Here is a 23,014-nt window from a genome sequence, read left to right as displayed (position 1 = left end):
GGGCTCCATCCTGGAGGCCACCGCACCTGGAAGAGAGCAGAGAGGTGAGGGGACACGGGGGACACTCGGGGACACCCGGCCACAGGGACACGCGGGCGCTGGGACGCGGCGGCTCCGGTGGCTTCGGCGGGGACAGGGGGTCTGCCGGTGACGGGGAGGGGACGCGGCGGCGGCGGCGACCCGGGGCACGTCTGACCTGGCACGGCGGCGACATCCGGGGGCTGCAGAGCCACAGCAACGGCGGCGAGTCCCGGGGGGTCCGTGGCGATCCTGGGGGCGGTAGGAAAGGCCGTTACCGGGTGCTGGCGGCACGGAGACGCCTGGCAGGGCCGAGCCGCCGGTGCTCACCTCAAAAGGCGGAGTACCGCACCCGCTCCCCGTAGGGATCCCGCTCGAAGCGCTGCAGGTCGTAGAGGGACGCCCGGGCCACCGAGGAGACGGGCGACAGCTGCCCACGCTCGTACGTGTACGCCTCTCCGACGGTGCTGGCCGCGGCGGCCGTGCGGCGCAGGGGGCTCCTGTCCCGGGTGTAATACGTGGAGGACGCGGCGGCGGCCGCGGCGGTGGCGGCGGCGGCGGCGACGGCGGCCGCCGCGCCCGGGGTGGGCAGCAGCGCTCGGTCGTACGCGTCTAAGGTGGTGGGGATGCGGCCGGCCATGGCCGTGGTGGCGGCCATGGCCGAGGACTGGACCTGGGAGTACTGGGCGTACTGGGAGTACTGGGCCATGGTCTGCTCCGCGTAGGCGTCGTACGCCGAGGCCGTGGCGTAGGAGCGGACGCGGTAGCGCTTGTAGTAGTCGGCCATCCCGCCGTAGGCCTCATCGTAATACACGGTCTCCCCATAGCCCGCGGTGTAGGGAGTGCGCACGGCTCCGTACTGCTCGTTATAGGCCTCGGCAAAGTCCGCCACTTGCCCCGGGCGATCGACCGGGCACTCCTTAGACCAGTGCCCCTCCTTCCCGCAGCGGTAGCAGCCGCTCTTGTCTCCCATCCCGGGCGCCGTCCGCAGCCGGCTGGTGGACAGCTGCACGCGCATCCGCTTGCCTTGGGGAGAGGGAGACCCGGCGTCACCCCGACAGTGACATCGGGCCATGGGATCCCCCAGTGCCACGGGGATTGGGCCACGGAATCCCCTGGAGTCTCCCTGAAATCGGGCCATGGCATCCCCCAGTGCTGTCATCAGCCCATGGGATCCCCGGGAGCCTCGGGCATCGGGCCACAGCATCCCCTAAAGTCACCTTGACACTGACATCGGGCCATGGGATCCCCCACTGTTGATCCTGGCACTGGCACAAAGCTGTGGGGTCCCCACAGTTGATCCCGGCACTGGCACAAGGCCATTGGATCCCCACAGTTGATCCCGGCACTGGCACAAGGCCATAGGATCCCCCAGAATTCATCCCAGGACTGGCACAAGGCCATGGGACCCCCCAGAATTGATCCCAGGACTGGCACACGGCCTTGAGATCCCCCAGAATTGATCCCAGCACTGGCACAATGCCATGGGATCCCCCAGAATTGATCCCAGCACTGGCACAAGGCCATAGGATCCCTCAGAATCTATCCCAGCACTGGCACAATGCCATGGGATCCCCCAGAATCCATCCCAGCACTGGCACAAGGCCGTGGGACCCCCAGAGCTGCACTCCACACCAGCCCCAGGCACAGAGACCCCCAGAGCCGCCCCCTGCTCTGGCACTGTGGGGTCCCCAAGGGCCATCGCTGCCATTGGCAATCTGTGTGACAGATTGTGACACCCTGGCACAGAATCCCTCCCAGTGCCAGCCTCACACCATGGGGTCCCCCAGAACTGCCACCAACCCTTGGGGACTCCTAAGAGCCACCTGTGGCCCAGCCAGGTGAGGGACATTTGGGGACATGGAGGAGGTGACAACCCTCAGACCTTCCTGTGCACAGACCGAGGAGATGAAAGCCCAGGAGCTGCTTTGTTTGGGGTCCCTGTCAGAGGCACAAACTCCAGCCATTGATTTGTTATTCAGTTATTTAATTATCGCACCGAGATTAAATGATGTCAAGGATCAGAACATCTGAGACCGTGGTGGCCATGCTGGGTTGGGGCTGGTGGTCCATGGGACCCCCAGAAATGGCACCGGCACTGTGGGACCCCCGAGAGGTGGCAGCAGCCACGGAGACCCCTGAGAGCAAGCCATGGCACCATGGGACCCCTGAAAGGCGCCCCTGGCACCGCTGAGGGTGGGGGGTGACAGGAGCCACCGGGGTGGGCACCAGCCCCTGCAGACAAGGGGGGTCCCTGTGGGTCCAGGCAGGACTTGGGGACAATGGGAGCCAATGGGACGTGGCACTGGCTCCCAGCCCCATTTTCCCCCAAATTCCAGCAGAACCAGGACACCACCAGTCCTGTGAGGCGGCCCCAGAGGCGGAACTCACCCTGACACACCAGGCTGGGGTAAATCCCCCAAAATTCCTACAAACTCCAGCGCTGTGGAGCCACTCGGCCTCGACACGGAGCCACCACAGTGCCCCCAGCCCTGACATCAGAGGAGGGCACAGGGACAGCACTTGGCACCATCCCCAGAGCCAAATTCCAGCGCTTCAGGATGAGAAGAGGCCCCAAATGCAGCACCAACCCCAGAGCGGGGTGGGTAACACCAAAAATCAGCCAAAATCCTCCCAGATCAGAACCTCCCCGTGCCCCCAGCTCCGCGGCTCACCTTGGAACTCGGTGTTGTCCAGCCCCCGGATGGCCTCCACGGCATCCTCGGCCCGCTCCATGTGCACAAAGGCGTAGTCCTTGACGATGTCACATTCGATGACGGGGCCGTACTCCTCGAACTTGGCGCGCAGCTCTAGGTTGGTGCAGGCGGGGCTGATGTTGCCCACGTGCAGCTTGGTGGAGGCCTTGCTCTTGTTCTTGCTGGCCTCCACGTTGATGCAGACGCCATGCAGCTTGTGGTGGTGCAGGTTGCGGATGGCGTCCTCGGCCGCCGTCTTGTCCTCGATGTGCACGAAGCCGTAGTTCTTGATGATGTCGCACTCCAGCACCTTCCCGTACTGCTCGAACAGGGAGCGGATCTCCTGCTCCGTCGCCTCCCGCGGCAGGTTCCCGATGAACAGCTTCACCATTGCGACCCGCCTGAGGGGTGCCAGGGGAGGGGGGCTCGGTGAGACCCTCCCCGCACAACCCCCGGTCCTGCTGTGGGGTCGGAGCCTCTCCGGGGAGGGGGAAGGGGATGGGGAAGGTTCCCTCCATTGTTCATAGATCCTCCTCCGGCTGATTCCCGATGGGACCCCCCTCAGCCCCAGAGGCAGAGAGCCCCCTCAGGGCACCCTGAAGCAGAGACCCTCCCCAGGCCCGAGCTCCTCACAATGAGCCAGGAGACCTTCAGGGTTCCGAGCGGAGTCTCAGCCCCGGTTGTGCTTCGTGAACCTCCAGCCCATGGAGGGACACCGGGGTCTCCCCAGGACCTCATCCCGCTCCCGTCCCGGGTCTGAGCCCCCTCCTAGGCGCCGTCCCGAGGCCGCGGGACCCCAGCAAAGCTCCCCCACAGGCAGCAGTGCCCCGGTCCCTCCCTGCCCATCCTCAGCCCCTCCCGGGCCCGCCCCGGGGCCCCCCGCATCTCACCGCGCCCCCCCCCTCGCCCGGTGCTCGATGACGGCAACAAAATGGCGGTGGCCGCCTCACGCGGGGCCACGCCCACCGCGCGCTCTGATTGGCGGAGAGCGGCGGAACGGTGCGACGCGATTGGTCAAAACGGTGTGAAGCCCCGCCCAGCGGCGGCCCGGACAGAGTCTTGCACAAAGCGCTCCCGCCCTCACGGCGGCCAATGGGGAGCGGCGGCGCGCCGGAAATGAGGAGGGAGGCGGAGCTTTCAGTGCACGTGATGGCAGTGACGACCAATCAGAGCGCGGGGCCTGGCGGCGCCGCGGAGCCAGGACGGACCGAGCCGGGGAACCGGGACCGACAGGAACAGGGACCGAGCCGGAAAAACGGGGACCCAGCTGGGAGAACCGGGACCCAGCCGGGGGAACTGCGACCGACAGGAAAAGGGACCAAACCGGGGTAACCGGGACCGAGCCGGGAGAACCGGGACCGAGCCGGGGGAACCAGGACCGACAGGAACAGGGACCAAGCCGGGGGAACCGGGACCGAGCCGGGGAACCGGGTCCGAGCCGGGGGAATTGGGACCGGTACCGGGACACGGACAGACCATCGCTGCCGGCATCGGGATCCACCGATACAGGGACAGCGACCAACTGCCCCCATCTGCACCGGGACCGACTGGGACAGACCGGGACCAACCGTTCCCATCGGGATCGATCGGCACCGGAACCGGGGCGGCATCGATCCGGTCAGAAACAGCGACCGCCCGCTCTCACCGGGGTGTAGCGGCCACCGGGACCGGCCGTGTCTGGCCCCGCCCCTTTAACCGTGGCCCCGCCCTCGCCATGTCCCACGCGGTGCTGCTGCTGCGACGGCTCCGGGAGCGGCACCGGCACCGGGCACAGAAGCGAGACAGCGACGAGGAACAGGACTGGGAGCGGGAGCAGGACTGTGAGAGGGACCGGGAGCAGCACCGGGACCGGGATGAACTCCATGAACGGGACCGGGATGAACCCCACGAACGGGCCCGCGATCAGTGCCGCGCTCATGACCGGCACCCCACACCCCCCCCGCCATCCCGGATCTCCCTCCCCGCTCCCCTATCCCCGGTCCCCCGCCGCGGCCGCCGCCGCCGCCGCCCGTACCCGGCACAGCGCATTTACCGGGTGCGCTGCTCCTTCCTGGAGCTGAGCGACGAGCAGGCGCTGCGGCGCTGCCGCCTGGACCGGGCGGCCATCGCGGCGCTGTGCCGGGAGCTCGGTGCGGACCTGCAGAGCCTCACGGGCCGCAGCCACGCTCTGCCCGTGGCCGTCAAGGTCACCTCGGCCTTGGCCTTCCTGGCCTCGGGCTCCTTCCAGACGGCGTCGCGCCTCAGCACCGGCATCAGTCAGTCGGCCATGTCCAACTGCCTGGCGCAGTTCCTGGCGGCCTTGCAGCGGCGGGCGGCCCGGTACATCGCCTTCCCGCCGCCGCCCGAGCCCCCCGGGGACCCCCCGGCGCTGCCCGGGGTGTTGGGCCTGGTGGGCGCCATGCACGTGGCGCTGAGGGCTCCGGCCGACAACGAGCCCTTGTTCCGCAACGCCGCCAACTTCCACTCCATCAACATGCAGGTGGTGTGCGACCGCCGCGGGCACATCACCAACGTGGTGGCCAAGTTCCCCGGGTCGTGTGCCAACGCCACCGTGCTGGAGAACTCGGCCCTGGCGCGGCTGATGGAGGGGAGCAGGCCCGAGGGGGTCTGGCTGCTGGGTGAGGGGGGTTTGGGGGGGGAAAATGGGGGCTGGGGGCTAGGGGAGGGGGTCTGGGGTGGGAAATGGGGGGTGGGAAATGGGGCGGTGGGAAATGGGGCTGGGGGTCTGGCTGCTGGGTGAGGGGGGTTTGGGGTGGAAATGGGGGCTAGGGGAGGGGGTCTGGCTGCTGGGTGAGAGGGGTTTTGGGGTGGGAAATGGGGGCTGGGGGCTAGGGGAGGGGGTCTGGCTGCTGGGTGAGAGGGGTTTGGGGTGGAAATGGGGGCTGGGGGCTAGGGGAGGGGGTGGGAAATGGGGCGGTGGGAAATGGGGGAGGGGGTCTGGCTGCTGGGTGAGGGGGGTATTGGGGGGGGAAATGGGGCTGGGGACTAGGGGAGGGGGTTTGGGGTGGGAAATGGAGGGGCTGAGGGCTGGGGAAGGGGTCTGGCTGCTGGGTGAGGGGGGTTTGGGGTGGGAAATGGGGCTGGGGGAGAGGGTTCGGGGTGGGAAATGGGGCTGGGGGTCTGGGGTGGGAAATGGGGGAGGGGGTATGGCTGCTGGGTGAGGGGGTTTGGGGGGGGAAATGGGGCTGGGGACTAGGGGAGGGGGTTCGGGGTGGGAAATGGGGGAGGGGGTCTGGCTGCTGAGTGAGGGGGTCTGGGGTGGGAAATGGGGCTGGGGGAGAGGGTTCGGGGTGGGAAATGGGGCTGGGGGTCTGGGGTGGGAGATAGGGGGTGGGAAATGGGGGAGGGCCCTTGGTGCTGTAGGGGTGTCCCTGGTAGCCTGGGTGTGGCTCAGGTGTGTCCCTGGTGCCCTGGGGTTGGTTTAGGGGTGTCCCTGAAGCTCTGGGTGTCACTCAGGTGTGTCCCCACCACCCCAGGTGTCACTCAGGTGTATCCCTGTCACTCCAGGTGTCACTCAGGTGTATCCCTGTCACTCCAGGTGTCACTCAGGTGTATCCCTGTCACTCCAGGTGTCACTCAGGTGTGTCCCTGTCACTCCAGGTGTCACTCAGGTGTGTCCCCACCACTCCAGGTGTCCCTCAGGTGTATCCCCACCACCCCAGGTGTCACTCAGGTGTATCCCTGTCACTCCAGGTGTCACTCAGGTGTATCCCTGTCACTCCAGGTGTCACTCAGGTGTGTCCCCACCACCCCAGGTGTCACTCAGGTGTATCCCTGTCACTCCAGGTGTCCCTCAGGTGTATCCCCGTCACCCCAGGTGTCACTCAGGTGTACCCCTCCTGCTCCAGGTGTCACTCAGGTGTATCCCTGTCACCCCAGGTGTCACTCAGGTGTGTCCCTGTCACCCCAGGTGTCACTCAGGTGTGTCCCCACCACCCCAGGTGTCACTCAGGTGTATCCCCGTCACTCCAGGTGTCACTCAGGTGTGTCCCTCCCCCCGCAGGTGACGGCTCGTACCCGCTGAAGCCGTGGCTGCTGACGCCCATCGCGGGCCCGCGGGGCGCGGCCGAGCTGCGCTACAACGCGCTGCACTCGCGCACGCTGGCCCCGCTGCGCCGCACGCTGGGGCTGCTGCGCCGCCGCTTCCGCTGCCTGGCGGGCGGGGGGCTCCAGTACAGCCCCCCCAAGGTCTGCCAGATCTTCCTGGCCTGCTGCATCCTGCACAACATCGCCCTGCGACGCCGCGTCCCCCTGGAGCCCCCCGAGGGGCTCCCGCCCGCCCCCGGGCACCCCGAGCCCCCCCCGCAGCCGCCGCCGCCCCCCGGGCCGGGGGCTCGAGAGGGGCGGGCGGTGAGGGCCAGGGTGGTGCAGCAGGTCAGGGAGGGGCTGGGCTGAGGGGTTGGGGGGGGTTTGGGGTCCTGGGGGGGTGCTGAGCCCGGATTTGGGGGGGGCTGAGTGCTCTGGGGGGTCCTGACCCCTGATTCTGGGGGGCTCTGAGCACTTTGGGGGTGCTGAGCCCTGATTTGGGGGGGGGCTGAGTGCTCTGGGGGGGTCCTGACCCCTAATTTTGGGGGGCTCTGAGCACTAAAGGGGTGCTGAGCCCTGATTTGGGGGGGTCTAGGTCCTTAGGAGGTGCTGAGACTGCTGTGGGGTCCCGAATCCTGATTTGGGGGGTCCTAACCCCTGATTTGGGGGGGGCTCTGAGTGCTTTGGGGGGCTCTGGGTCCTTAGGGGGTCCTGAGCCCTGATTTTGGGGGGCTCTGGGTCCTAGGGAGGGGCTGACCCCTGCTTTTGGGGGGCTCTGAGCCTCTGGAGGGGCTCTAACCCCCCATAGGCAGGTCCATCATTTTGGGGGTGTCCCATTTCCACCCATTTTCCCCAAATTTTCATCCTTTAACCATGTCCGTGCTCATTTTGGGGCAAATAAACGATTTTTTTTACAACTATTGCCCCACAGTGTTTTGGAGGGGTGTCGGGGGGGAAGTCCTGGTCATTTTGGGGAACCCCCAAGGGGATTTTGGGGGTCCTTGCTGTGTCCCCGTGGATGGGATGAGCCCCCTGCATCCCCCATCCCCCACAGAAAACCCCAAATTTCTCCCCCGGGGGACCCCCAAAACCCCCCTGCACCCCACAAGACGCCGCCATTCCCAATGTCACCTTCTCAGAACCCCCCATAGCCATCAAAACCCTTCCGGAGCCCCAAAATCCCCCCAAAACCCATCAAAACCTCCCAAAATCTTCCCCGAGCCTATTCCGGGTGCCGCGCCGTTGCCATGGAGACAGAACGCCGGAAGTGGCGTAACCTCCAAACCCTTCCCCCTGTACGGGCGTATCCGGTCCGGCGCCAGAACGGGTCCGTGGCGCCGCAGCGACACCAGAGCGGTTCCGGGTCCGGAGTCCGCGGCCATGGCGTCACCGGAGGCCGGCGGGCGCAGCTGCCGGGTCGGGACCCCCGGGACGGGCCGGGGGATCGGGACCGGAGGGGCGGAGGGGCTCGGGGGGTGGGGGAAGGAGCGGCTCGAGGGCCGGGGGAACGGAGGACGGGTGGTTTGGGGGTGAAACGCTCCTGTTTGGGGAGATCTGGGGGTGCCAAATCCCTCCCGCGGCGATTTTGGGGTGCAGGAGCCCTGGCCAGGGGGGTTTGGGGGTTCAGGAGCGGTTTGGGGGGTGCAGGACCCCCTCGCCGGGGGAATTTGGGGGTTCAGAGCCTCATCCATGGCAGTTTTGGAGGTACAGGACCCCTCCCGGGGAGGTTTGGGGGCTCGGGACCCCATGAGAAGCCCTTTTAGGGGTACAGGACCCCCTGGCAGGGCGGGTTTGGGGGTTCAGAGCTTCAGGAACAACTTTTTGGGGGCGCACAATCCCATCCACAGCACTCAGAGCCCTTCCCGGGCAGCCCTGTGGGTTCAGGCCTCCTTTTCCCTCCACTTTTGGGGCTCCACCTCCCCTTTCACCCCCCATTTTTGAGCTGCTGACACTTCCCCTCTCATTTTCCCCTTTCCCCCCACAATTTTGGGGTTCAAACCCCCCCGTTTCCCCCCCTCCAGCTGGAGTTCGATGTGCAGATGAGCTGCCAGGGCTGCGCCGATGCCGTGCGGGCAGCGCTGGAGGCGGCCCCGGGTGAGACCCCCGCCCCATCCCCGGACCCCCAGACCCCCCCCAAGGTTTTGGGGGACCCCCAAGAGCCTGTGTGTGCCCCCCCAGAGGTGAAGCTGCTGGAGCTGCGGCCCCAGGAGCAGTCGGTGCTGGTGGAGACCACGGCGGCGGCCGAGCGCGTGCGGGAGCTGCTGGAGAGTTCGGGGCGCAGGGCCGTGCTCAAGGGCATGGGGGGCTCCTCCGAGGGTCAGTGGGGGGTTTGGGGGAGTCCTCAGGGGGTTTGGGGGGTCCTGGAGGGGTCTGGGTGCTGCTGGGACCCACCACAGTCAGGGATTTGGGGGGTTTGGGGGGGGCTCCCCTGAGGGTGAGAGGGGTTTTGGGGGGTCCTGGAAGGGTTTGGGGGGTCGCAGAGGGGTTTTGGGGGGTCACAGAAGGGTTTTGGGGGGTCCTGGAAGGGGTTTGGGGGGTCACAGAGAGGTTTTATGGGGTCACAGAGGGGTTTTGGGGGGTCCTGGAAGGGTTTGGGGAATCACAGAGGGTTTTGAGGGTCCTGGAAGGGTTTGGAGGGTCACAGAGGGGTTTTGGGGGGTCCTGGAAGGTTTTGGGGGGTCACAGAGGGGTTTTGGGGGTCCTGGAAGGGTTTGGGGATCACAGAGGGGTTTTGGGGGGTCCTGGAAGGTTTTGGGGGGTCACAGAGGGGTTTAGGGGGGTCCTGGAAGGGTTTGGAGGGTCACAGAGGGGTTTAGGGGGGTCCTGGCAGGTTTTGGGGGGTCACAGAGGGGTTTTGGGGGGTTCTGGAAGGGTTTGGGGGGGTCACAGAGGGGTTTTGGGGGGTCCTGAAGGGGTTTGGGGAGTCACAGAGGGGTTTTGGGGGGTTCTGGAAGGGTTTGGGGGGTCACAGAGGGGTTTTGGGGGGTCCTCTGGGGGTTTGGGGAGTCACAGAGGGGTTTAGGGGGGTTCTGGAAGGGTTTGGAGGGTCACAGAGGGGTTTTGGGGAGTCACAGAAGGTTTTGGGGGGTCACAGACGATTTTGGGGGGTCCTCTGGGGGTTTTGAGGGGTCAGAGAGGGGTTTTGGGGTATCCAGGGGGGGTTTGGCTGCTCCTGGCAGGGTTTGGCTGCTCCTGGTAGGGTTTTAGGGTCACTTTTGGGGGGACATTTTGATCTCCCTAATGTTATTTTTGTACTGGGGGGTTTCGGGGGTGCCTGACCCTGCCGTGTCCTCTCCTCCAGCTCCCCCCGGGGGGGCGGCAGTGGCAGGCGCTGGGGGGTCCCGGGGGGGTCCGGGGGCTGCTCCGCTTCCTGCAGCTCTCCCCCAGCTGCTGCCTCGTGGATGGAGCCGTGTCCGGGCTCCCCCCCGGCCCCCACGGGCTCCACATCCACGAATTCGGGGACCTCTCGGACCCCTGTAACAGGTGAGAGGGGTGGGAGGGGGCTGATGGGGGGTACAGGAGGTGGGGACCCCCAATTTCACCCCCATATCCCATCCCCTCCCCCAAAATCAGCTGTGGGGGCCACTTCAACCCGGATGGGGAGATCCACGGGGGACCCCAGGACCAGCACAGGGTGAGCTGGGGGGGATTTGGGGAGGATTCTGGAGGATTTGGGGGGGATCCTGGAGGGGTTTGAGGGGGCAGTGAGGGAATTTGGGGGATCTCTGGAGGATCTGGGGTGGTCTTGGAGGGGTTTGGGGGGGCAATGAGAGGTTTGGGGGGGTCTCTGTGGGATTTTTGGAGGCTTTTGTGATGCAGTGAGGGGATTTGGGGGGGTCTCTGTGGGGTTGGGGGATGCCCTGTGAGTTTTGGGGGGTTCCTGACCCCCCCCCGCCCCCCCAGCACGTCGGGGACCTGGGGAACATCTGGGCGGACGCCGAGGGCCAGGCGCGGTTCCGAATCGAGGACTCGAAGCTGAAGGTGGGAATTGGGGTCTGGGGGAGGTCCAGGCTGTGCCCCATCACCAGGGAGGGTCTGTCCCTATATTTGGGGGGTTTCTATGGGGTTCTGACCCCCCCAAATCCCCCTCCTCAGGTGTGGGACATCATCGGCCGCTCCGTGGTGGTGGCCGAGGGCGAGGACGATCTGGGCCGGGGGTCCCACCCGCTGTCCCGTGTCACCGGCAACTCAGGCCCAGGGTGAGCACTTGGGGGGGATATTTTGGGGAGGGGTCTTTGCGGGGTCACCCCTACTGATTCTCCCGTGTCCCCAGGCTGGCGTGTGGCGTGGTGGCGCGTGCAGCCGGACTCTTCCAGAACCCCAAACGCGTCTGTACCTGCGATGGCGTCACCCTCTGGGAGGAGCGCGACCGCAGCCGTGGGGCTCCCCTGCAGACCCCCGCCATGGAGACCCCCAGCCCCCACCTCTAGGAGACCCCCAGGACCGAATAAAGAGTTGGGAGACCCTCGCTCTGCAGCTGCTGCGGCTCCTTTAAGGGGAGGCGTGGCTTAAATGAGAAATGGGCGGTGCTAACGCGGCGGGAAAAGGAGTGGGCGGGGCTCGCACGCGCGGTGCGCACGGCACGCAGGCGCTCTGAGGGAGGGCGGTGCGCACGGCACGCAGGCGCGCTGCGCGTGGCACCGCCCCCGCCGCCCTCAGGAACCGCCGCCATTTTGAAGCCGCCGCCGCCGCTGCCGGTTCTGTCCCTGCCGCGCTCCCCCCAGCGATTCCCGCCGAGATGCGTCCTGGCATCAAACTCTTCGTGGGGAACGTCCCCGAGGAGGCGACGGCGGAGGAGTTGAGCGAGCTGTTCGCAGGCGCCGCGGGGCCGGTGCTGGGCGTCGCCCTCATGAAACAGTTCGCTTTCGTGCACCTGCGGGACGAGGCGGCGGCCGCGCGCGCCATCTCGCAGCTCAACGGGCACCAGCTGCACGGCCGCCGCATCGTGGTGGAGCCTTCCCGGCCGCGCCCCACCAACACCTGCAAGATCTTCGTGGGGAATGTGTCGGCCGCGTGCACGAGCGGGGAGCTGCGCTCGCTCTTCCAGCAGTACGGCCCCGTGGTGGAGTGCGACGTGGTGAAAGGTACCGGACCCGCCGCCGGGGCCGCGCGGCCCCCGCCGCCCAGCTCGGCCCGCGCCGCCGGGTGATCCGTGGCACCCGAGTTCCGTCCGACTGCGGCGTCGCCCCCGCCCGGATCCCGGCGCGGCCCGGGCTGGTGGAGAGGGGGGATTCCTCCCACTTCCCTCTGCCCCGAGCGGGGCTGTGCGAGCCCGAGTTTGCTCCCGTAACCCCCCTTTTGCCAGCCACGTCCTCCTCCATCGCCTCCGCCCGCCCCGGCCGGGGCGGTGCGGGCCTGTGTGGGCGGTCCAGACCCCTTAACCCCCCCTCTGGCAAGCACGTGTCTTCGATCGCCTCCCCCAGGCTCAGGTGGGGCTGTGCCAGCCCCCGTGGGTGCCCCTGACCCCCTAACTCCCCCGATAACCCTCCTCCAGCCAGCCTCGTGCTCTGCAATTGCCTTCCCAAACCCCATGTGGGACCATATAGCCCGTATGGGCTCCCCAGCCCCCTCAATCTCCACATTATCCCTTCTCTAACCATTCTCCTCATCCTCCCTCAGGTGGCCCAGGTGGGCTCCCCACACTCCTGAACAACCCCATAACCCCCTTCCTGGCAGCTTTGTTCTGTGCCATCACCACCCCCAGCCCTGGGGGGCTGAACCCTGCCCACTGCTGCCACCTCTGTGACCAAATCATCCCCAGGCCATGGCCTGGCCTCCACAGACACGCTCAGCCACGGAGTTGGGACATGCACAGAACACCCCATGAAACCCCTGAGGGGTTCAATGGCTTCACACTGGGGACCCCCAGCACAGCCTGGTGGGGTCACCCACCTCCCCCAACTCAATTGTCACCCGTGTCACACTGATGGACTGACAAGTGTCACTCCACTTCCCTCTCCCTGCCCCTGCTGTCATCTAATCCCTTCTCACCTGACCCTGGAGTCCCCGTGATGTCCCTGCAGTGCCTGTGTGCCCCTGCCCACAGGAGGGGGACGTTGTTCCTCTGCTTTCTCGTCCCAGGTCGCAGCCACCAGCACGGCCTGGCAGAACCTGCCCTGCGTCCCCTTGGGTTTGGAGGTGCCATGGGCACCCGCAGGGGGCGGTAGCAGGGCTGGGGGTGACATGGAGGGGACATTCCATCTTTGGGCTTCCAGAGTGGGACATGTGGATATGGGACAGGAGCCAGGGGGGTGGGATGGCACTGGGAGGATAAAGGAGAGGGTGACGTGGCATTGATGCTCAGAGGTCTGGGATGGGTTTGCTTGGCCAGTGATGCTTCCAGCACAGCACACACCTTTGGGTGGGTTGTCACTGGTTCCGGTGGTCTTGGTCTGTGACTGCAGGGAAACGCTACGGGGTCGCTGCCCTCCTGCCCTGTGCCGGCCCCGGACCCGTCGTGCCACGGGGGTGACCCCCCGGCCACCATGGGGGCATCCAGCCCCCAAACCTGCTGGGCCAAGTGCCACACGTGGCCACCAGAGCTGCCACCAGGTCCTGCTTTCCTGCTCCTCGCTGTCCTCAGATGTCTCTGCGCTGCTGAGCCGTGGTTGTGCCGTGTGGCACTGGCTCCTCACCATGGCCGGGCACCCGCTGGGGGTGTTCAGGCCCTCCTTCCTTCCCTCTTCTCCCTCCTCTTCTTCTCTGTCTTAAGTCCCTGTTCCCTTCTCTGTCCTTGTCTTTTTCTGTCTCCTCTTCCTCTCCCCCTTTCCTCTGTCCCTGTCCCGCTCTCTGTGCTGGCGCCGGTTCTCTCAGCTTTGCTCCGCTCACTGCCAGGACATCCCACGGAGCCCACGGTGCTGGCACTGCCAGCCCAGCCCGGGCTCTTGGTCCCCATGTGCCAGGGAGGGGCTGGGAGGGGGCACAGGAGGCAGAGCCTTGGGGGACACGGAGGGAGCCAGGCGGGCTGGGGGAGGCTGTGACCAAACGAGCGCGGGGCAGAGCCGATGGTGGTGGTCGTGTCTTCTCTGGCGAGCGGGGCCGGCAGCGCCGTCCCGGGGCCAGCAGCGCCCGTCCCGCGCCCGTCCCGCTGCCGCCGCACGGCTCGTTAGCGCCGGCTCCTGTAACGAGTTGTGTTTTCTCCCCTCACTGCTCTCTCTGCTGCTTTGTCAGACTATGCCTTTGTGCACATGGAGAACGAAGCTGATGCTAAAGTTGCCATCGAAAACCTAAATGGGAAGGAGGTGAAGGGGCGCCGGGTGAACGTGGAGCTCTCCACCAACGTGCAGAAGAAGGGCACGGGCCAGGCGCCGCCGCCCGCCCTCGGCGTCGACAAGACCAAGCGCATCGGCCTCGAGTACCGCGAGAAGTTCCAGCCCAAGATCGAGGGCTTCGACCAGCAGCGCCGGGCGGCCGACGCCGCCTTCCCCTCGGCCACGGGCACCGGCTACGCCACCACCCCTTCCCTGTACGATTACCAGCAGCGCTTCGGTGCCAAGTACGACGCCTTCGATGCGCAGCCCCGGCCCGCCTCCCCCTCCTACTTTGGCAGGGACCGCAGCCCGCTGCGGCGCTCGCCCACCCGCGCCGGCTACGCGGCGGTGACGCTCCCCATGACAGCGCAGCCGGCTGCCTACCGAGCCCAGCCCTCGGCCTCGCTGGGGGCCACGTACCGAGCCCAGCCCTCAGCCTCCCTGGGCGTGGCGTACCGCCCACAGCCCACCACGGGCCAGGCCGCCGCCTACCGTGCACAGCCCTCGGCCTCGCTGGGCAGCGCCTACCGCTCCCAGCCCTCAGTTGGCTCCCTGGGCGCCGCGGGCACTCAGCCCGCTGCTGCCAACTCCCTCGGCTCCTATGGCGCCCAGCCCGCCGCTGCCGCCTCGTACGGCGCCCAGCCTGCGGCCGCCAACTCCCTCAGCTCCTATGGCGTCCAGTCCGCTGCCCTGGCCTCCTCCTACAGCGCCCAGCCCGCCTCGGGCTACTCGGCCGGCTACAGCGCCCAGCCCGCCATCGCCGCCTACGGCGCCCAGCCCGCTGCCGGCTCTGCCGGCTCCTACAGCACCCAGGCTGTGGCTGTGCACGTGGCATCCTACGGCACCCAGCTGGCCGCAGGCTCCTACGGCGCCCAGCCTATGGATGGCCATGCCGGTTCCTACAGCGCCCAGCCCGGCGCCGTGCTGTCTGCTGGCTACAGCGCCCAGGCCGTAGCGGTGCACGCCAGCTCTTACAGTGCCCAAGCTGTGGCAGGTCACGCTGCCACTGCCTACCAGCCCGTGGCCGGCCACTCTGCCTCCTATGGTGCCCAGCCTGCGCTGTCCACGTCGTATGGTGCCCAGCCCGCCGTGGGCCACTCGGCCTCGTACGGCGCCCAGCCCGCCACGGGCCTGCCCGCGTCCTACGGCAGCCAGCCCACAGCTGCCGCACTCCCGGCCGGCTACGGTGCACAGACGGGCTCCTCGCTGGCCGCATCCTACGGCAGCCAGGCCGCTGTGGCCGCCGCTTCCTACAAGGCGCAGGCCTCTGCCCCGCTGACGGCCGCATACCGGGCACAGGCCTCCGGCGCCATGGCGGCCTCCTACCCGGCACAGCAGCCGTCCTCCGCCGCGCTGGCGGCTGCGTACCGAGCCCAGCCAGGCAGCGCCTACGACGGGCCGAGCCAGCTGGGGCAGCCGGCAGGCTCCTACCTGGGCCTGGCGCAGGCCGCCGCCGCACCACCCTACGAGCGCACCCGTCTCTCCCCGCCTCGCAGCGCCGCCTACGACGACCCGTACAAAAAATCGTCCTCTCTGGCTAAAAGGTACGGTGCCGGGCGGGGCACCGACCCCCGCCCCTGCCTCCCGCTGCTCGCCGGCTCGCTGGGCTCCGGTGCACCGCTCGCGGCTTGACCGGCGCCGTGTGGCACCGGCGCGGCTCGCTATCGCCCGGCACGGTGGGCGCCATGGCTCCGCTCGCGCCGCGCAGATCCCGGGGAGGGGAAGGGGCTTGGTGTGGGTGAGGGGAGGTGGTGGCACACCGTGGGGCCTCTGTGGCAACCGGTGTCCGATCCTGTCCTGCGCCGGCTTTGCCCATCGTGGTGCATCCCCAGGCGGGATGCGGTGCCGCCAGCAGCTGCGGATCCGAGCGCCGTCCCCCCCGTCTGATCCCCCTCTCTTCTCTCGCCCAGGTACGGCTCCGAGCGCCGTCTGTCCGAGCTGGCCGATTACCGGCGCTTAGCGGACTCGCCGCTGGCGTACCGCCGCTCGCCCACCAAGTCCCCGCTGGACTACCGCCGCCTGCCGGACGCGCACTCCGAGTACGCCCGCTACTCGGGCGGCTACAGCGACTACCTGCCCCCTGCCCGCATCCACTCGGGCTACCAGCGCCGCCTCTGAGCTGGCCACGGCCCCACTCGGGCACGGACGGTTCTTTTTCAGCCGATTCTTTCTGGTTTTGCTGTTTGAGTTTTTTAGAAGGTTCCGCGGTTACGGTTGGCAGTGGCCGCACGGTTCATCCCCCGCTGGCGCTCGGTGCCGGTTCATAACCCGCCAGTGGCTGCAGTCATGCGGCTCAGACTCTTTTATACCACGAGTTGTCCCATTTTTTGGGTGAATTCCCCGTTTCCAGCATCAGGCCCAGCACGGTGCCGGGGGTTTTTTATGACTGTAAATAAATGCTGGGGTCTGCTCCGGTTCCCGACGCCTCCCGCCTGGTTCTTTCCCAGTCCTGGGGGTCCACTCCCACCCCTGGGGACACCTCCCAGTGCCACCATCACCACCCAGCCCAGGTTGATGGTGCTGCCAATGTTGGAGCTGCTTTCCCACCACAGAGGAGTGGATTTGGAGGATGAGCAGCGTTCAGAGCTGGCAGCAGGAAGGGCCAGACTCGGCCCTGTCACAACACCACCACACGGGATCACCAGCACCAACCTGTGCCAGGGCTTGTTTTGGGTGAGGAAAGCTGGTTTTGAGGGGTGGTGTGTGCCATGCCAGGTAGCGCTGTCACCGTGACCATTCCTGCAGGCGCTTCCTGTCCCCATCTCTCCCCAGGGACCGGTCACAGCCCAGTCTGGCTGTGCCACAGGAGGGATGGCCAAGGCTCATTACCCACTGTGGTAAATAGCCAGGCAGGAGGATGTGACACTTCTCCCCTCCTTTCCAGGGTGGCCACACAGCCCTAGGCCTGGCCCCAAGTCCCCAGGTGTGGCGATGGCAGCACCTGCAGGTGACCATGGCACTGACCAGCGCTGGTAAGGCCTTAATTAATGAACACCGAGAGACAGGAGCAATCTGGGGACAAACGAGCCACTTTGGGGACATAATGTACGAGTCTGGGGACAAACAAGACAGTGCAGACTAATTAGCCCTGGGCAGGTTAAGTGGCAGCTCCTGCTGCCCATGGGAAGAGGAAGAGCTGGGGGTTAAAGCCCCTCTGCCACCCCTGGGAGCCCCTTTGGGGGGGCCCCAGGATCATTTTGGGGGTGTTCCCTTTTGCAGCAGCTCCTCCCCAGGGGCTCTGGTTTGCGTGGGCAGAACCAGGCAGGGCACAGGCAGCACTGGGGAGTCCAGAAGGTTCCACGCTGTGTTCTGAGGGGACATGAGTGCAGAGAAAGAACCGTGGGCGGAGCCAGCGCCGTTTGTTAAAAATTTTGAGTTTTATTTTACCGGAAAGTGGGGTCGGGGGACTCTAAATCACTCGGGGGGTTCCACCCCCGCCGGCGCGGCGCGGCGGCCTCCGGTCAGCTACAGCGTTGGGCTAAAAACCTACCACTGGATTATCCACCCTCTTAAAAAATAAAGGAAAAAAAAAAAAGGCAAAACGACGACTCGGGAAGAGCTCCGGGGGAGCGAGGGGGCGGCGAAGCAAAGCAAAGCTGGCGCTGGGGGACGGCTGCGGCTGCGCGCTCACACCTGAGCCCGGGGTGGGGACCCAAAACTACCTGGAAAAGCAAAATCCTGCCCAGGGGGGCGGGGGAAGCTGGGGGAGGGGCTGAGCTAATCCTGCCCGGGCTGAGGACGAGCCGCGTCTCCTTAAGGAACGGGCCCGGGAGCGGCACGCGGCGGCGGTGGCACCCGGCGCGGCCCGAGACGCGCGGCGCCGAGTCGGCGTGCGACGGGACCCCGACGTCCAGCCGCACAAATCTTACCTGTAAGAGAAAAGAGGAGTTGGCGCAGGTGCCCCCGGGGCCGATCCGGAACCGTGCCGAGCCCCGGTGCCCTGGGGAGCTGCGGCTTCCTGGCAGCAAGAGAGTCCTGATGTGGAGCAGCGGCGGGGCTCCGGCCCTCCCGGACCCTGGGCCAGCCGGGACCTGGGCACAGCCCGAGCGAGCAGGAGCTGCCCCCGGGCTGGGGGCTCTGCGGGAACCCCCCACCCTGCAGGGAATGTGCCGGAACAGCGCCCGGCCCGGCAGGAACCTGAGTTACAGCCACGAGAGTGACACCAGCACCACTCCACTCGCCACGGCGCCTCCTCGCCACGGCCGGGCTTTAACGCCCGTGGGGCCTGTCCATGTCACCGTGACCCGTCACCCGCCTCAACCTCAACTGGCACAACCGGGACCACCGTCAGCGGGGCCCCCTGCGGTGCCGAGAGCCGCCAACGCGCTCACCTCCGGCTCAAAAGGCGGAGTATCGCGCCCGGTCCGCGTACGGGTCCCGCCCGAAGCGCTGCATGTCGTAGAGGGACGCCCGGGCCACCGAGGAGACGGGCGACAGCTGCCCACGCTCGTACGTGTACGCCTCTCCGACGGTGCTGGCCGCGGCGGCCGTGCGGCGCAGGGGGCTCCTGTCCCGGGTGTAATACGTGGAGGACGCGGCGGCGGCCGCGGCGGTGGCGGCGGCGGCGGCGACGGCGGCCGCCGCGCCCGGGGTGGGCAGCAGCGCTCGGTCGTACGCGTCTAAGGTGGTGGGGATGCGGCCGGCCATGGCCGTGGTGGCGGCCATGGCCGAGGACTGGACCTGGGAGTACTGGGCGTACTGGGAGTACTGGGCCATGGTCTGCTCCGCGTAGGCGTCGTACGCCGAGGCCGTGGCGTAGGAGCGGACGCGGTAGCGCTTGTAGTAGTCGGCCATCCCGCCGTAGGCCTCATCGTAATACACGGTCTCCCCATAGCCCGCGGTGTAGGGAGTGCGCACGGCTCCGTACTGCTCGTTATAGGCCTCGGCAAAGTCCGCCACTTGCCCCGGGCGATCGACCGGGCACTCCTTAGACCAGTGCCCCTCCTTCCCGCAGCGGTAGCAGCCGCTCTTGTCTCCCATCCCGGGCGCCGTCCGCAGCCGGCTGGTGGACAGCTGCACGCGCATCCGCTTGCCTTGGGGAGAGACGCGAGAGGCAGGGTCAGTGCGGCCGTGCCGGGGCACCGGCGGGACAGGACGGCACCGGCTGCCACCCCCCCCCAGCCCTCCGCAGCCACCGGCGCGGGAGGAGCCGCCGCGGGACCGAGCATGAGCCACCAGATGGACGCTGGACAGCAGCTGACCGGGATGTGCTGTCACGGCCGAGCACGGCCACACTGGCCAGCCCAGCAAAGCCCCGGCAGCCCGGGGTCGGAGCCAGCACTGCCGGCACCGTGTGACGGCAAAGCTTCGCGCCGGAAAACGCCGGAGCGGCAGCGAGAGGGATGCGACACCGGGAAGCGCCCCGGAGCGAACGGGGCCTGGCCCGAGCGCGGCACGAGGCAAAGCCAAGCGCGGACGTGGCCGGGACAGCTCTGGATGCAGCTGGGCCGGCCCAGCTGGGTCGCTGTTTTTTGGGGAAGGCCCGGAATGGGGGCAGCGGGACTTGTAGAGCCCTGGCAGCACCGGGAGTGCTCGCTCCGGCCCCGCCGCCATGTGGGTGAAGCGCCGGACGCCGCCCTGAGCACCCGGCCGGGAGACGCGCTCGCCATCACCGCCGCCAGCGCCGCGGCTCGAGTCCGGCCGCTCGGCCCCGTCGAGCGCCCGAGCGACGCCGGGCGCGGGGTCGGGCGCCTCCGTCACCCTCTTACCAGGCTGGGCAAGGCTACAAGGGCGGGCGGCAGCCTGGCGTCACCCGCTGCTCCGGCCCGGCACAGGACGTCGCCGTCGGGGTCCTCCTGCGGGGCGGCCGTGCTGGTTAATCAGAGATGGGTCAGTCCCGTCCTCCCCGGCCCAGAGCCCCCGAGCCCGAGCCCTCGCTCCGGCCGCGCCGCGCGGGCGGCCCCGGGAGCTGCGGCGGGGCAGGCACCAACCGACACCAACCCCAGAGCCCCGAGGGCGCTGCATGGCCCCGCGGAACCGGCAGTGGTCACAGCCGGGATCAACCCCGGAACCGGGGCTGGCGGGAGCGTCCACCACGGACCCCGGAGCCCTCCCACCACCCAGCCCCGCGGCTCACCTTGGAACTCGGTGTTGTCCAGCCCCCGGATGGCCTCCACGGCATCCTCGGCCCGCTCCATGTGCACAAAGGCGTAGTCCTTGACGATGTCACATTCGATGACGGGGCCGTACTCCTCGAACTTGGCGCGCAGCTCTAGGTTGGTGCAGGCGGGGCTGATGTTGCCCACGTGCAGCTTGGTGGAGGCCTTGCTCTTGTTCTTGCTGGCCTCCACGTTGATGCAGACGCCATGCAGCTTGTGGTGGTGCAGGTTGCGGATGGCGTCCTCGGCCGCCGTCTTGTCCTCGATGTGCACGAAGCCGTAGTTCTTGATGATGTCGCACTCCAGCACCTTCCCGTACTGCTCGAACAGGGAGCGGATCTCCTGCTCCGTCGCCTCCCGCGGCAGGTTCCCGATGAACAGCTTCACCATCGCGACCTGCCTGTGTCGGACAGCGCTGCTGTGAGCCCCAAAACCAGCCTGAAACCCCCCGAGGAACAGCCCAAGGAACAGCCCACACACAGCCCCGAAACCCCCAAGGAACAGCCCCGAAACGCCCTGAGGAACAGCCTGAAGAACAGCCCACACACAGCCCCGAAACACCCCGAGGAACAGCCCGAGCCTCCTCCGTGAGTGTGAATTCCCTGAATCACCCTGAACCTCCCTCTCTGTGCCCACACACAACTCCAAAAAACAACCCAAACCTCTGTGCGTGTGCCCATGGCTGTGCCCCCCAAAAAACAACCTAAGCCTGTGCCCAAAAACAGCCCCAAAACCCCCCAAAAAACAGCCAGAGCCTCTGTGCTAGTGCCCAAGGCTGCACCCAAAAATCCCAAAATCACCCTGAACCTCTCTCCGTGTGCCCAGGGCTGTGCCCACAAACACCCTGAATCCTCCTCAAACACCTCAAACCTCTAGGGCTGTGCCCCCTAAAACACCAAATAAACACCCTGAATCTCTGTCTGTGTGCCCAGGGTTGTGCCCCCAAATCCTCTGAAACACCTCAAACCTTGACACCCTAAATCCTCCTCAAATACCCCAAACCTCCTGTGTGGTCAGGGCTGGTCCCCCAAACACCCCTTAAATAAAGCCCCCAAACGTCTGAGTGTGTCCCTGAGACTGTAATCCCAAATCTCCTCAAATAAACACCCCAAAACTCTGGCCCTGCTCATTCAGGGCATAGCCCCAAACACCCCAAATCTCCTCAAAAACCCTGAACCTCATGGTAGCCCCCAGGGCTGAGGCCGCTCTCACAGGGCACAGCCCCAAACACCCCAAATCCCCCCCAAATTTTGCTTCTGCTCCTTCAAGGCGCAGCCTCAAACACTTCAAATCCCCCCCAAAATAAACACCCCAAAGCTCTGCTGTCCCCCTCCTACACTGTGCCCACAAACACCCCCCAAAAAAAGCACCTTAAACCTCTGACACCCCAAAAACCACCTCAAACCCCTGAAACCCCCAAATCCCCCTAAGTCTGTGACCCCTCTTTTCCTGCAGGGCAGAGCCCCCAAACACCCCAAAATCTCTGCATCCCCCAGAGGGCAGCGCCACGCCCCGAACCCCAAACCCCCCAGGCCTGAGACCCCCCCAGATCCCTCTTGTCCCCCCCAGGCCTCAGACCCCCGTCAGGCCTGAGACCCTTTAGATCTGAGACCCCCCCCCCCCCAAACCTCTCCCCTGCACAGGCCCGAGACCCCCCCAGACCGTCCCGGATCGCATCCCCCGCGGCGTGCGGGCGCCCCAGCGGGGCGGTACCCGGGCCTGGCCCAGGTCTCCCCCCCCGGTCCCGGTCCCGGTCCCGGTCCCGGTCCCGAAACCCCCCCCGGGCCCCCCCCCGCCCCCACCTGCCCCGTCCGCCGCGCGCTGCTCACAAAATGGCGGCGGCGTCTCCCGGCCCCGCCCCGCCTCCCGCGCGCTCATTGGCCGCCGGCGCTGTCCGTCAAATGCCGCAGCGTGAGGTCATCGATCCGCCAGGTGGGCCCGCCCACAGGGCAGCCACAACCAATCACAGGAAGGAGGGGGCGGAGCGAGAGGAGGAGCGGTCCATGAGGATGCTGCGGGGGGGGCGGGGGCGGTCCATTTATGGCCGGGGGGGCGGGCGGGCGGCGCGCGTCGATCGCTGGGAGCCCCACTGGGAGCACTGGGAGCACTACTGGGAACACTGGGCCCTGTACTGGGGTTACTGGGGGTGTTGGAAGCGCAGGGACCACTGGGGGTGCTGGGGGTATTGGGAGCACTGACAGTGCTGGAGGTACTGGGGGCATTGGGGTCCGTACTGGGAGCACTGGGAGCGCTGAGGTTCGTACTGGGAGCACTGGGGTGACCCGCGATGCCCATTGGCAAAGCCCCCCTCCATGTCCAAAACCGGCCCAGCCCCATCCCATTTCCATCCCATCCCAATCCCATCCCAATCCCATTTCCATCCCATCCCATCCCCATCCCATCCCATCCCATCCCATCCCATCCCATTTCCATCGCATCCCAATCCTATTTCCATCCCACCTTGGTCCATTCTCCTCTCAGTCCCACCCCAATCCCACCCATGAGTGACCCCCATCCTCATCCCATCGCCACCCGCACCCCAATTCCAATTTGCATCCCAAACCCACCCCTACTCAAATTCCACCCCTCCCAGTCCCCTCCAATCCCATCCCAGTCCATCCCAATCCCTCTCAGTCCCCCCCAGCCTCTCTCCCCAGCACACTCAGACCCCCCAGTCTCTGTCTCCAATCACTTTATTGGGGTGGGGGCTGCACGGTGACATCACCGGGACGGGGGTGGGGGGACACACTGAGCCCCCCAGGGTCCCCCCGTGTCCCTCCGTGCCCGCGGGACCCCCAAACTCCAACTCTACTTGTTCTTCTTGAAGAAGCTGAAGCGTTTCTCCCTCTCCTTGGGCTCGCGGGCCCGGGGGGCTCCCTCGGCCGGGGGGGGCACCGGGGGAAGGCTCAGAGCCCTCGACATCCCC

The 23,014-nt window shown here is 66.9% G+C and overlaps 5 protein-coding genes and 1 long non-coding RNA gene across 17 annotated transcripts; 4 read left to right on the top strand and 2 right to left on the bottom strand.

Annotated features, from left to right (window-relative positions):
• Position 1: 1 nt before the first annotated feature.
• LOC103825114 (RNA-binding protein 4B-like) lies at positions 2-3,105 on the bottom strand. 2 transcript variants are annotated; one of them, XR_007779810.1, is made up of 4 exons: positions 2,694-3,105; positions 349-1,044; positions 197-270; positions 2-26 (listed from the first exon to the last, which is right to left on the bottom strand). XR_007779810.1 is itself a non-coding variant. In XM_050984512.1 (3 exons), exons 1-2 carry the CDS (start codon positions 3,103-3,105, stop codon positions 350-352), a joined length of 1,107 nt encoding a protein of 368 aa, XP_050840469.1. In that variant the 3' UTR covers positions 8-270; position 349. The 2 variants fall into 2 exon arrangements, 1 of the variants encoding a protein (XP_050840469.1); XM_050984512.1 differs by having other exon boundaries at positions 8-270.
• Positions 2,971-21,984, bottom strand: LOC127060629 (RNA-binding protein 4B). 8 transcript variants are annotated; one of them, XM_050984506.1, is made up of 4 exons: positions 21,918-21,984; positions 20,067-20,488; positions 18,322-19,023; positions 17,348-17,859 (listed from the first exon to the last, which is right to left on the bottom strand). In XM_050984506.1, the coding sequence occupies exons 2-3, from the start codon at positions 20,476-20,478 to the stop codon at positions 18,329-18,331; spliced, it is 1,107 nt and encodes a 368-aa protein (XP_050840463.1). In that variant the 5' UTR covers positions 20,479-20,488; positions 21,918-21,984; the 3' UTR covers positions 17,348-17,859; positions 18,322-18,328. The 8 variants fall into 8 exon arrangements, with proteins under 8 accessions (XP_050840468.1, XP_050840463.1, XP_050840461.1 ...); XM_050984504.1 differs by having other exon boundaries at positions 21,891-21,976; XM_050984507.1 differs by having other exon boundaries at positions 20,067-20,484; positions 21,891-21,961.
• LOC127060576 (putative nuclease HARBI1) lies at positions 3,854-7,496 on the top strand. The gene is made up of 3 exons (XM_050984244.1): positions 3,854-5,332; positions 6,718-7,088; positions 7,446-7,496. The coding sequence occupies exons 1-3, from the start codon at positions 4,429-4,431 to the stop codon at positions 7,494-7,496; spliced, it is 1,326 nt and encodes a 441-aa protein (XP_050840201.1). The 5' UTR covers positions 3,854-4,428.
• On the top strand, positions 6,032-6,700 carry LOC127060689 (uncharacterized). Of its 3 annotated transcripts, none has more exons than XR_007779974.1 (5): positions 6,032-6,170; positions 6,202-6,294; positions 6,357-6,500; positions 6,563-6,604; positions 6,636-6,700. It is a non-coding gene; the product is annotated as an uncharacterized LOC127060689 (long non-coding RNA). The 3 variants fall into 3 exon arrangements; XR_007779973.1 differs by having other exon boundaries at positions 6,532-6,604; XR_007779975.1 differs by lacking the exon at positions 6,563-6,604 and having other exon boundaries at positions 6,357-6,480; positions 6,667-6,697.
• On the top strand, positions 8,022-11,208 carry CCS (copper chaperone for superoxide dismutase). Its single transcript, XM_050984456.1, is given in 9 exon segments — positions 8,022-8,156; positions 8,762-8,834; positions 8,919-9,056; positions 10,042-10,067; positions 10,069-10,223; positions 10,314-10,374; positions 10,644-10,721; positions 10,836-10,939; positions 11,014-11,208. Coding segments are annotated over 9 exon segments (828 nt in total). The 5' UTR covers positions 8,022-8,120; the 3' UTR covers positions 11,171-11,208.
• Positions 11,363-16,408, top strand: RBM14 (RNA binding motif protein 14). Of its 2 annotated transcripts, XM_050984409.1 has the most exons (3): positions 11,363-11,824; positions 13,911-15,534; positions 15,901-16,408. In XM_050984409.1, the coding sequence occupies exons 1-3, from the start codon at positions 11,479-11,481 to the stop codon at positions 16,106-16,108; spliced, it is 2,178 nt and encodes a 725-aa protein (XP_050840366.1). In that variant the 5' UTR covers positions 11,363-11,478; the 3' UTR covers positions 16,109-16,408. The 2 variants fall into 2 exon arrangements, with proteins under 2 accessions (XP_050840366.1, XP_050840367.1); XM_050984410.1 differs by lacking the exon at positions 13,911-15,534 and having other exon boundaries at positions 11,367-11,824; positions 15,901-16,083.
• Positions 21,985-23,014: the final 1,030 nt, after the last annotated feature.

This window comes from Serinus canaria, chromosome 25 (assembly GCF_022539315.1).
Source record: "Serinus canaria isolate serCan28SL12 chromosome 25, serCan2020, whole genome shotgun sequence".
Lineage (NCBI taxonomy): Eukaryota > Metazoa > Chordata > Aves > Passeriformes > Fringillidae > Serinus > Serinus canaria.
Note: the sequence above shows the minus strand (reverse complement) of the source record. Positions and strands in the feature narration are given on the sequence as shown.